General features: G+C 39.7%; 1 protein-coding gene across 1 annotated transcript in view; it reads left to right on the top strand.

The window, feature by feature from the left end:
* The first annotated feature begins 203 nt into the window (after nt 1-203).
* Nucleotides 204-12,249, top strand: part of LOC136448313 (uncharacterized) — a 34,950-nt gene continuing 22,904 nt past the window's right edge. The window contains exons 1-2 of the mRNA XM_066447705.1: nt 204-522; nt 612-657. Coding sequence (XP_066303802.1) covers nt 469-522; nt 612-657 — 100 coding nt within the window. The 5' untranslated portion in view covers nt 204-468. The remainder of the gene's footprint in view (nt 523-611; nt 658-12,249) is intronic.

The raw sequence follows: 12,249 nt of genomic DNA on the forward strand, positions 1-12,249 counted from the left end.
ACCGAAGTTCAGGTTACCAAATATAGTACGGTGTCCTTGACCGTTTTGGGGTTTAGGTGTGGGCCGTGGGGATAGGAAGGATGTGATGACCTGTCACAAGCCCGCTAATTCGCAGAAACATGACAGACCCGTGAGTCATGAGGCCCCCTACCGGGAACACTCGACTTTTTTCCTCCAGACCATCTCTTAATAATGAGTCTTATCCCCTAACATTCCTACGAACTTGTCAAACCTAAAAAAAATCCAAAATCACGACCAGCAAATCATTCTGTGTCCCTCTAAAGACTTCTGGCAAAGAATTACCTATCAGTAGGAGATTTTGTACCGGAAAGGGGGCCTGTTTTCAATTACTGCCCCGCCTGATACAAATTTAGAAGCTTGCGCTGGCTGGCCGAGCACTTTATTTTTGGGCCGACGAGCCAACGCATGCGTACCCAGTAGAACACGACTTCAGGATGCCGTTTCAACATGGCAGACATTGCAATACTCGAAGGTTTCCTCAAGCACAGAGATGGAAGAAAGGTAGTGTGAACCGCCAGATTTCGTGCCTCGATTGTTGAAGCGTTTCCCCGCCCAGGACTGAACTAATTTCTGTGTTTTCTCGCCCACAGTGGAAACAGCGATGGTGTGTTCTGAAGAGGTCGTCTCCAATTGCAGGTCAGTTCTTGTCTTTCCCGTTGTGTGGGAACTACGTACAGATAACGGCGCGAGAAGATATAACGTTAGCAGCTGTGCCTGTAGAAGCGTGAACAAGTCGTGACAATGTCACCCCCAGTGGTGTATAAGAGAGATATTTACTCAGGGATGTTCGTACATGTGTGTTGTTGTCTTCCCGGTACGATTCTGTCCGGCAGGGTGGATCTTATGACCGGTCGCGGGTAGCGCAGGGACAAGTGTTGGGTTTCTATCCTCGCAGGAGGCCTTGATTTTTTTCTTCGAACAACCCACACCAAGGAGTGCGGGGTTCTCTTCGGCTTCTCAGTCTCCTTCCCTGTCCCTGTATTCTGTTATTATTTTACAGAAAAGTGTGGTGTTCTCGGGGGGATGCGAAGGTTTGAATGGGCGGGATTTCGCACCGATTTGGGCGCGGTTGAACACTTTACGCTTGCCATCAATTTCACTTGTTGCTCAATCACTTTCCCTTTCGCGAGTCTATTTCGAGTATTTTACTCGTTTTTCCTTGAACTTGATACCTGTATTACATTGCGTGTGTCACGAGAAAGAGTGAAAAAGAAGCTCGTGTGTGAGGTGTACGTTTACACCCGTACTACGTCAAGCCATAAAACTACTACAGAAGGTCAGAAAGCAGTGAAACGGATACCGTTATGTTCAGAGGCAGTCCTGTAGTCGCACGATCGCGCCACACTGTTCCATATTCAAACCAATGTTTTAATTTCACGTCTGGCCTTTTTCTGTTGAAAAGAAAACATTTTCATCATCTGGTGCGGAGTGATCAGGGTCTGGTTTCTTGTCTCTTCACCGCTAGTTTGAAAAATATGATGCAAAATTATTGAATAGAAGACTGGATATATATGATTGAGACTGGATGCAATAGTAGTGGTAACGTTGGGTAACCTAAATTCGTGGGGTACTTAAAGTCGGGATTTTTCGAAAACGGGGTATTTAGGGATATGTGCTAGATGCAACATCAGTAATACCACTAGAAATGCAAACTTGACAGACTAACGTATTCAGAACACTGTCTGAAAAGCTTCGATAACCATGCATTAGAAGTTGGCGACGTCAAAAACTCTCCGTCCCTTATTGACAGAGTCTGGGGGCTTCGTGGGAGAATCACCCAGCACGGTTGTTCGCTGGTTTATAAGACAAATGTCACATCTCCTGCCTGCTAAACACAATTATTTATAAGACAACTTATTACAATCTCTTTTGCTAACCTGCAACTGGATTCTAAGTGTGATCAATCATCAAAACTCCTCTCTGTTGCTACAACCTACGGCACGTGTATTTTCCCGCCGCCATATTGTTAACCAGAATCCTGTTGTCAAGCAGACGACAAAGGTTTGTGAGGAACACTTTTTGTCTAAATGCTGCGTGTGATAGTGGACTGAGGAAGATATTTTCCTCAAAGTTTGCTCCTAACACAACAAGGAACACATGGACATAGTAGTATTACCATTGCTACGGCATCCAGCTAACTCTCCATGAATAATGTAACGTTACACGTTGCCCGATGATGACGATGGGCCGACTTTGAGTGAAGTTCTACCGACTCAACACACGGGTTGTTCCCGAACTGGCCTGATGTGTGCGGTACGGCCGTTTTTTCGTGTATTTTTTTTACTTGGACACGTCTATATCCATAGCACTCTCCTCAAGCCAAGGATGGAACGAATAGCTGCTGTATAAAATGTAATTAGCGGTAAGATATTCAAGACGAATCTTCTCTCCCGAATTAATGTGCCCCCCTGTCCGACAACACTGTCATTGTGCGTGCGGCGGACGGTAGTTTCAAGTTGAAATATTATGGTGTCAGCACGACTAGAGACAAAATCTACCATATATATGATTAGTGCAAAGATAGTACATGATACTGACAGAATAATAGAAAAAAAGGATGGTTTATTGTTCTGCTAGATTGATTTCAGTCAACCATTATCGGAAAAATCCCGAATTTAGGTTACCCAACGTTAACATTACTACAGATAAAAAGTTACAAACTGAAAGACTGTCTCTGTAAAAGAAATGCAATATCAGTTTTGTTGTCATCTTTGTTCCCTGCATGGGGTAGTGTCATGACTGTCATCCATAATAATTTAAATCAACAAAAGACCAGCACTCAGTGACCAAAAGGATTTCATAGAGGAAGGTTTCTGTTTTTTGTCGTTCATCTTATCACATCTCACTTGGTGTATTTTCTAAACCATTCATTTTGTCCTCTAATAGTACATGTAGATCCATTTAAAACATACCCTCACTGTTATACAATCACAATGTATCTACAGAGACCCAGACAGTTATGCAAACTTGTTTATACTAAAGCTTACATATGTACATATACTACTTTTGCTGAATATATCATTGGACAAGAAACTGTAAAGAAAATTACTTCTTGAGTCATGATTAACTTAAGGCGATGTTATTTGAAACACCAGGTAAAAGTATTGATGCTGGAGCAAGACAGTGTAATATCACTATGCACTGCTTTTATTTCTAAATCACAAACTCTGTAATGATTTATGCCAAAAAAGATGTTGTCTTTGGAGAAACAGTCCTTTAATCAATTGAAGACTGTAGAACAGGGCTGTCGCCAAGACCCGTCCCTCAACCTGGAGACGGAAATTTGCTTGTTGGGACGGGGAAAATTTCATCCCATCTGTATAAAAATCTTAGCTTCATGACATGAAATGGATGAAAATTCATTTTCGTATGCTTAAAATGACAGATTTTATACGTATATACAAACACAAAAATAAGCAACAAGAGCTTCTAAAGAATGAGTGGGAAGAAAAGATATTAAAGCTGGAGACAAGCCTGATGTAAGGATGCCCTTGTGATGGGTGGGAAAACTCATCTGTTGACAGATTAACAGGCAACACAAACATTGGGAGGGTTTATCACAAGGGTATGAAGTCCAGGGCCTCAGCCATTTGTTTACATAACCCTGGATCTATCTGATCATGATTTCATCAGCAGAGACATAACAGGGTCAAAACCATGCCTGTAGAAGAATTAATATCAAAATCTCTTCATAACCTTGAGATTCTAAGATGATCAAGAAATGATTGACATCTGCTCATCAAGTAAGACTAATGCAAAGATGGCTACTGTGAATCACTTTTCTGATAGTCTGGTGACATGTTTGCAGTAAGGCCCTAGGAATGTTATCATTGGTTATCCAACATTGTTGTGACCTTGAGAAATACCCTATATCCTGGCATAATTGACTGCTTGAATGTCGTACAACAGCTCAGCACCACTTAGTAAAATCATGGAAGGAGGAGTGTTGTAGAGAAACCAACAGACATAATGCCAATTTATTTTTTCCTATATTACTAAGTATATATAATGTCCTTGATATTATATGCAGTTTGTGATAGACAAGCTGTTTGAAAAGCATTTATTCAGCAAATGAATGCTATTCTGTGTGATATGATTACATATCAGTAAATGTTCCTTCTTTTGTGGCTTGAAAATATCATTTGTCCGTATGGAGGGCATGACAAGACTAATCACTCCATATGCTGTCCAGTGGCCCTAGCTTGCTGAAGTGTTGTTTACAAACAGGAACAAGAGCCTTTGTCCTATCTCTTCAATTTCCTCATTTTTCACTTCTGAGAAAAAAGAAAGACTACTAACTTCTCAGATTCTGCCAACCGATTGCATAGTTTTACTTCATATTTTGACGGATGGCTTTTTGATTGACGAATGTTGTTGCTTGACAAATAAATTTGCTGTGGCTCTTTTGGCTGCCTGTATATGTAACAATATGCAATTGTAACAGACTGCCATGTTTAGAGGTTACTGTTGTCACCCCAAGGCCTTGTTCAGATGTTCCCCGTCTGTCAACCTCAATGTCTCCTCTCCAGCTGTTTGTTGAACCTCCTGTTGTGCTGGGAAGGCCAATCTTTGTTGCATTTACTATGGTAGAGTAGTATGACTATTAGACCTAAAATACATTGCCGTTATTTGCAATAACAGGGTCTTTATGAACAGTTTGAACTTCTTGAAGATAAGATGTTAAATGGCATCCGTTTGGAATTTATAGTTTCCATGAAAGGCATCTTTACCGGCGTATTGACTGTTTTTGAAAGACTGGAGAGTCTGTTAGATCATAATGTTTTGTATGTGCAGCCATTCCGTTAGGATTAAGAGAATCTTTGAAAAGTCTTTAATTGCACAATGCGAAGTGGTGGTCTTGTGTCTGTTTCCATTTAGACCGAGAAAAGGGCAGCAAATATGCACATTGAAGTGCGGTAGAAAGGATAATGTCAGAGGGTCAGGGAATAGAGGAATGAGGGAGCCTACAGTATCTAAAGTAACCCAGCTGTTTGCCTAGACAGAAAGGCTCTCTGTGTGCCCCCATTGTCCACGGTGAATGGTTTCAGTCAGCAAGGGTAGCAATGTTTGCTCTTAAAATTTCATGGTGATTTTTTTGGTCAGCTACTGTCTTGAGTAGTGTCCTATCTTTGACGCAGATAAGAACACTTTAGGGAAAGGAAAGAGAAGATGTTTTTGCTCTCTCCTGAACTGTTTCTAACTCAGTCAAGATTGAGCCTGTGTATGCTAAGTGTGCCTTTCCCAGTCCTCAGGGCAGATTTCTTTACATGTTTTCAGTCTGGTTGTGAAGGAAGCCTTGCCTTATTTCTTTGAAGCTGCTCATGGAGTGGAAAATTGCTGGGTCAGAACTGATGCCTCCAGAGTAATCCCTAAGCTTGTTATGTCAGAGGCTGGCCATCATGACCCATGATTAGTGTATTAGTTCAGTCCTGTCATGTATTTTCCAGTCACAGGACGTACTTGTCACTAAGATTAAAACCAGACCAAAGCGATAGTTATGAGTTGTACACACCATTAGATCTATGTTGACTTAAATTTTTTGGGTCATACAAAATGATGACAATATTTTCCTCAGACGTTTTGAGTGATGGTAATTTTCTTAAAACTAAATGGAGTATTCTGATTTCAGTGTATTACTCAGCCTGAGTTATGGATGCTTTATATGTACATGTAGTTGCTTTTCGTGTGATGGACGTACATGCTATTTGGGGGGGGGGGGGGGGGGGGGAGGAGAGTAGAATTCTGCAAGAAGAGGCCAGGAGAGTCAGTCTGCGGGAAGTTCACATTTCCCCCTCCAGTGAAACCCTATGATGGCCTGGAACTCCCGACCCCTGGCAAAATCATTCTCCTTGTACTATAGCCAGCATAGGTAGTCCAAGGAGGTCTCCATATACTCTAAATGGATTTAAGTTTGCGTGGTTTTTATTTCGCGCTAAGGCGAAAACGGAGTGTTCGCAGTGGTTTTAAGTTTCCAGCAGCGCTATAGTCACATACTGCAAGGAGGTTATATAGTCTATATAACCTCCTTGCATACTGCTACAATATTGGATAAAAATATTCGCTGTGATTTTAAGTTCGCAGTGAAACGGTCGCCTCAAATATAAAACCACTGCGAACATTTCTGCATTTACAGTAACCTCCTTGGGTAGTCTGGCACATGCTAACAGACCAACTTCCCTCAGACCACTAATATTCTACAGATGGACATTTTTACAGGAAGTGATGTCAGACACAACATCCTGTCAATGTGGCCTCATGGGAAAGAGCTGTCAGTTCCAGTCTCCAGAGGAAGATGATGTCATTTAGAGAAATAAACAACTTGTCAGAATTAAATCTATTAATTAATGATTATTGAGTATCAGAGCCCTTTTGCTGCTGCTGACTCAGACACAACAGTTGTCAAAATGAATATATGAGGATTTGTCTCTTGATGAAATTGTGTGGGTCAGCACAAAAGGTCTAGAAGGTCTACTCCATAAACATCTATGGGATTTTCAAGCAGTAGAGATTTGTGGGAGTGAAAGGGAAATTTTCTTGAATATCGTCTGATAATTTTGGCAATCGAATATTTGTAGTCAATCTCAGGCAAGATACATGAAGAATAACCGATTTAGATTAACAGCCATCGCAATGGTATGCTCTATTTTCTTACCATAATGACAGAAATTAGTATGAATACTCTCTGGAGTAAATAAGTAACATCAATAGAGTTGTTCCTTTCTTCCACTTGACTTGAGACCACATTGTTTGGTCTGGAATTTGTAGGTTTTAAGGGATTACTGTCAGTACCTGTACTAAAAGATAAGAAAATCTCCAAGCAGTTGTAGGTTTAAGTTTATTTTTAACACCTGTGTTTTTGCACAAAGGATAAAAACACAGATCACCAGAAAGACTTAGAAAATGACATCCAATTCCAAACACACCGAAAGCTGGACCCCACATCTGCTTGGAGATTAACAAAAACTGTTATTGTCTGGCTCTCAGCAGTGTTATCAGTCAAACACATCAAATGCACACCCATTGTACAGATCAAATTGTGTTATTCATAACAAAACAGCAAGACATCTCAGGTCAGATGAAAGAGAAATCCCAAAACATGCAATCTGAATTTGGATGCAAACTCATTATCACCATACCTACTGTACAGTAGAAGTTCAGACAAGCCTTGCTTCCCTTTGTACTAATCCATAAATCCAACATTGCTGCAACTATACAGCTTTTGAGAAAGCTTCATTAGCATATAATAGTAGAATGACATGTGACTACTGGCTGCTGACAGCCCTAATGATTGTTTGTTTACGTTGTGTTGGAACAAAGCATTTCTGGTTGCCCCATACTGAAGATTATTACTTTCATCAATGTGGTGGGTCCTTATGTGATAGGTGTGTCCTACTCTCAGGCTGGAAAGCATGTGTCCTCCTTTCTGGACCAGATTTCGTGAGCTTCTTACATCTCCGCAGGAGCTGACTCTATCCTTGGGTCCTGCCGTTTGAAGGTGGTGAACAAAGGCAAAGGTCACAGAGACAAATTCAGTCAGGTCTGGTTGCTGTCCGACTTCTGGGATCCATTTGTGTAGGGATCTGTCTGGATATCTTGTTGGGGGGGGGATTTTATCATCAAGTAGGCAGAGTCGCTTGCCAAATTGATGTCTGTTCATATTACACAACTGACACATGCCACTAATGCTTTGTCTCTCACATGTCAAGTGTCAAACTCAAAGGGAAGTGCTTGGGTTGGTAGTGGGTTTTAGTATGGTGGTCAAAACTGTTTGTTATTGTCCAGTATAAGGACAAAACACAAAATTTTGGTAGTTTCCATCGTAGTATCATCAGTGTAAAATGTATCTATGTTTCAATGCAGTATTTAGGTGGATAATGACTTATTTGGGGTTATTAACTTGCTTGAAACTAATATGAAACTGATGAAAATGTATTTCCATCAGCTTCAAATGACAGATTTAACCATGAAAATTATTAGCATGGGCTATATGAGTGAGACGGAAAAAAAGCTGGAGACAGTCCTAGCTTCAACTCACTGAGATGTTTCCTTTCCTTTCATATAATCCATTCTGTAGTCACAAATACGGTGTTGTGGTATTCCTGTAGTGATGCCATGCTAACGTCAATACTTACATGTATGGATTCTAGTGCTGCCATATTTGTTGGTATGCTTGACCAAAAATTTGACAGGCTTTCTTTGCTTTTAAGCCAAGGTTTTGACTGTTGTCACACATAGAATTTGAAAAATTATGAATCGATATTGCCTTTGATGTTATGTTCTTACCTGGAGCTTGCTTCCTTCTTATTCTCATTAAATTTTTTAGAATTGCTGGTATGATTATATTGCAATAGGGACATAGCATCTCAGAATGGAATACAATAGCAATAACCGATGGGTCATCTTTCTTGTCGCAACAGAGTTGTCCAGCTCAACATTAGTCTAATTGTGATTGACAGATTACATCCTTAACATTTTAGACATCCAGACCTTTAATAGAAAACTTTGGAACGTGGAATGGGAAAAGGTGAATCAAGAAGATTTTCAATTTGGGATACCTTGACCTTCATCAGGATTCAGGACTGGTTATCGATCGATTAATAATTAATGCATGTCAGCATGTGTATATACTGTCTTGAATAAGCATGCCAAAGGCACAGACTGTTGCTTTCAAACAGCTTGTGGCTCCAAAACACCTTTTTGTTCCAATTCTCCTGTTGGAAAACCTGTAACCTATCTTGTCTGTAGTGTCTCAGGTTGAAGAGGGGGCATGTGCTGCTTGTCACTCCTGTCTGCAGACATGGTGGTCCAGGAAAGGTTCTCTGGCTTGGAGCAGTGATAAGGACTGCAAGTCTCATTCTTTCCTTGATAAAGAAGGAAGGATGTTGATCTGTATCTGAGTTTTTCTTGCAGACATTGCAGAGCTGAAACTAAGCCATTCCTGGTTGTCAGCTTGTGTAGGTGGCGTTATGTCTGGGAGAGTTTATTTTCTGGCTGTAGTCAAAACCACAGTCATTACTGAGAGAGATAGAGTTTCTTCCCAACTCACAAGGTGGTCCTCAAAACACATGTGGACCCATTCAGGCTGCTAGTGCCTTTGACCCTGGGTGATACTCTGTAGGTACAGTATAGATAATAACATAGGCATATAATATATGATTATAAAGTTCTTTGAATTAAGGCTCCTTACTATTTGAACTTGGGATGTCTTACAAATACTGGCTACTGTTTCTTAGGTATGTCTGACATTGAATTGAATATGTACCCTTTTTTCATTTTTTAATATTTTGTTTCACCATTCTACAAAATATAAATGATAAGTGATCTTCCAGTGACCTTGATCTGAAGGACTGAAGTTAACAACTGAAAAGTAATTGAACAAGATTTGCTAGGTGGTTGCTGCATCTTGGAAGAACACAGTGCAATTATCTGATAATGGGCTTTCAAAATGTCTTGCTGTACTACTTAGAGGTACATTCTTTCCTTAATACAGTCTTAATTCCTACTTAATTGCTTCTGAAGTAGAGGTTTAAGCATTGGTTTCATGTTTCCCTTCTAATCTAGAGCAGGAAGGGTTTGATTTAACAAACTTTTTTGTTATGAGTATCAACCTGGGTTGCAACAAACAGATTAGAAATGTTTGTGTCTCTGGTCTAGTCAGGAAGTTTTGTTTTTTGTGCTGTTTTTCTTGAAAATCCTGCTGGGATTTTGTGACTTCCCCAAATCTAATCTGGAGTTAAATCACACCTTCCTGAAATTAGCACATCAGCTGTGCCTAGTGATAGATCTTTTCTCTGGAATTAAATGATAATAATGATAACCTCCATTGCAAAACCATGCCTGAAATCTAATTGCAAACAAAGCAAAAGAATGGTATTTGTATACTTTTTGTATATAATGTGTGAATTAGATTAAAAACGGAATCACAACTATTCTATTCTTAATCTAGTTCTGCTTGATAAGCTATTTGAAGGGTTTGACTTTTTTCTGCATGCTATGGCCAGATATGCAGACTTGTCCAAAAGTAGTTGATTTAAATGATGGTTGATTTGCATGTTGATAAAAAGTGACAGAAACTGGTTGTTGGGACTGGAATAGTGTTTGGGTTATGTCAGATATATGTAGTGACACACTTACTGGTTACAGTTGCCTGCTGAGTGTTAATCGATTAGACATGACTGAAAAATTAGAGCAAGGGGATTAGAACAAATGTTTTCAAAGTCTCTTTGTGGAATTGGTTTTCCAGTTTGTTCCATACCACATGTTTTGAATATGTTTGAAATGTGAGCATTTGCTGTGAAAAGACAAAATAAAGAAGAAACAATTCTGTAAGGTATTGTATAACCTCCAAAGGAAAAGCACAATTTGTAACAGGCTGAAGTTGGCCAATATTTGTTTTTTTACCACATTTATAAAGATATCCAGAACTGATCAGAGTTTTCATCGTATGTAATTGAGACATCTGTGGTTGGTAAATATTTTGAAGAAATATGTGTACAGCAAAAATGTTTGTTTTGGCTGTTTGTTTCAAAATGAACTTGACCTACAATCAGAGGGAGGGCAATTGGAATAGCCAACCAACACTGCTGATTTGGCCTCAAAACCTAATTTAACGTAACCTTTTGAGACCAAGGTCCTAAAATCTTTAAAATATCATACAGAATAGTTTAAAAGTTCCAACCTTTAAGCTTACTCTTGGAAAGCTAGAGAACAGCTGATTCTGATAAAGAATCGATACATACAACAGACTGATATATAGTAGAGTGCCAACTGGAGCCGCCATGGTTTATTTCTGCTCCCACTTGTCGGCCAGATCACTCATCAGAGTGTTCCGTGTGTCATGTTTGGATATGCTTGGCTTCCCTACAGGATGCTGCTAGTTCAGGGTCCTCAAGGTCAGGTTCACGGATCCATAATGAATGCCAGGAGCCTCATGCAGTCCATGAGAATAGAACTAATGATTGTCTGTTCTCACTACATGTAGAATGGTAACTCTTCAGATTTCGATTGCTTCAGATTTACTAATTCGGTCCATGGCTAATGAAACCAAATCAGCCCAACACCCTGGTCAACTCGGTCCAACACCCTAACCCTGGGTTGACCAGCGTGTTGGGCCCAGTTGACTGTAGAGTAGACAGTAGAATGGTAACTCTACAGGACTTAGCTATAGGTGGATTTCTTTTTGTGTGAAGAGGGGGTTGTAGAGCTTTCCTTCCCTCTAATATGTAACACTTTCCTAGAAATCTTCTTAAGGGTGAGTCTAAAAGAATTTGAAGAACTATCAAGCATAACTGGCTTAAAATTTACTTATTTTTTCACGTTTCTATAACAGAGTTCCAACATCCTTTTTTGGATGCATCCTATTTTTACTGCTTGCAGTTCTGCATTCACTATTGCTATAACGTTTTCAGTACATTGTAACCCTAGCACCAAAACACATGGTATATCTGTGTCTTCTGGATCCTTCCAAATTGAGGTCGCCATAGGTCAAGTTCAGTCTCCAACTGAATGGCAGGCCTCCAGAGTGGCTAGACAAACAGTCAGGTCACTCCTCCAAGGGGGAACCTTTACTGGAGATTACTGTTCATTCAGCACATTTGTTTTGTTTTTTAAATGTTGGACAATAATAGGACAACGGCTTACAGACAGTACTTGTCAGAATCATACCATGATTTTATTTGGTGCAGATTGTTTAGAGGCCAAGTTCATGTAAAATGCCATTTTTCATACATTCAGTTTATCAGAGTTGAAAAAAGATAGACAACCACATGATAATTCAGAAAGTGATAAGGAAGACATAAAGTTAACAGATTCTATAGATGAAACAAGGATTAGATCATTATTCACCATCTGCTTCAAGCTGAAAGATTTTGACGACACCAGGGACATTGATGATGATATATCAAATGATGGGGTTCTCAAGAGACTCCTTGGTTAGACTGTTGACTACCACAGTAAATGATTGGAATGTCAAAGCAATCGACCGGATGAAAGAAGGAAGAGAAAAATGCAGGAAGGAACCGTTCTTATCTTCCCCAGTTCATATCCAGGTGGTTATGACAAGATATGATGATGATCCAGGTGAAATTTTCATTTCTTATTTCGTGTAGATCCAATAGAAATAGTTATCTCATTTCCAGTAATAAAAGTATGAACAACAATAAACAACATAAATGGAGATGATGTAAAAAGTCCTGTAGGACTTATATTATAAAGCATTAATCATACAAT

This window comes from Branchiostoma lanceolatum, chromosome 14, assembly GCF_035083965.1.
Source record: "Branchiostoma lanceolatum isolate klBraLanc5 chromosome 14, klBraLanc5.hap2, whole genome shotgun sequence".
NCBI classification, from domain to species: domain Eukaryota; kingdom Metazoa; phylum Chordata; class Leptocardii; order Amphioxiformes; family Branchiostomatidae; genus Branchiostoma; species Branchiostoma lanceolatum.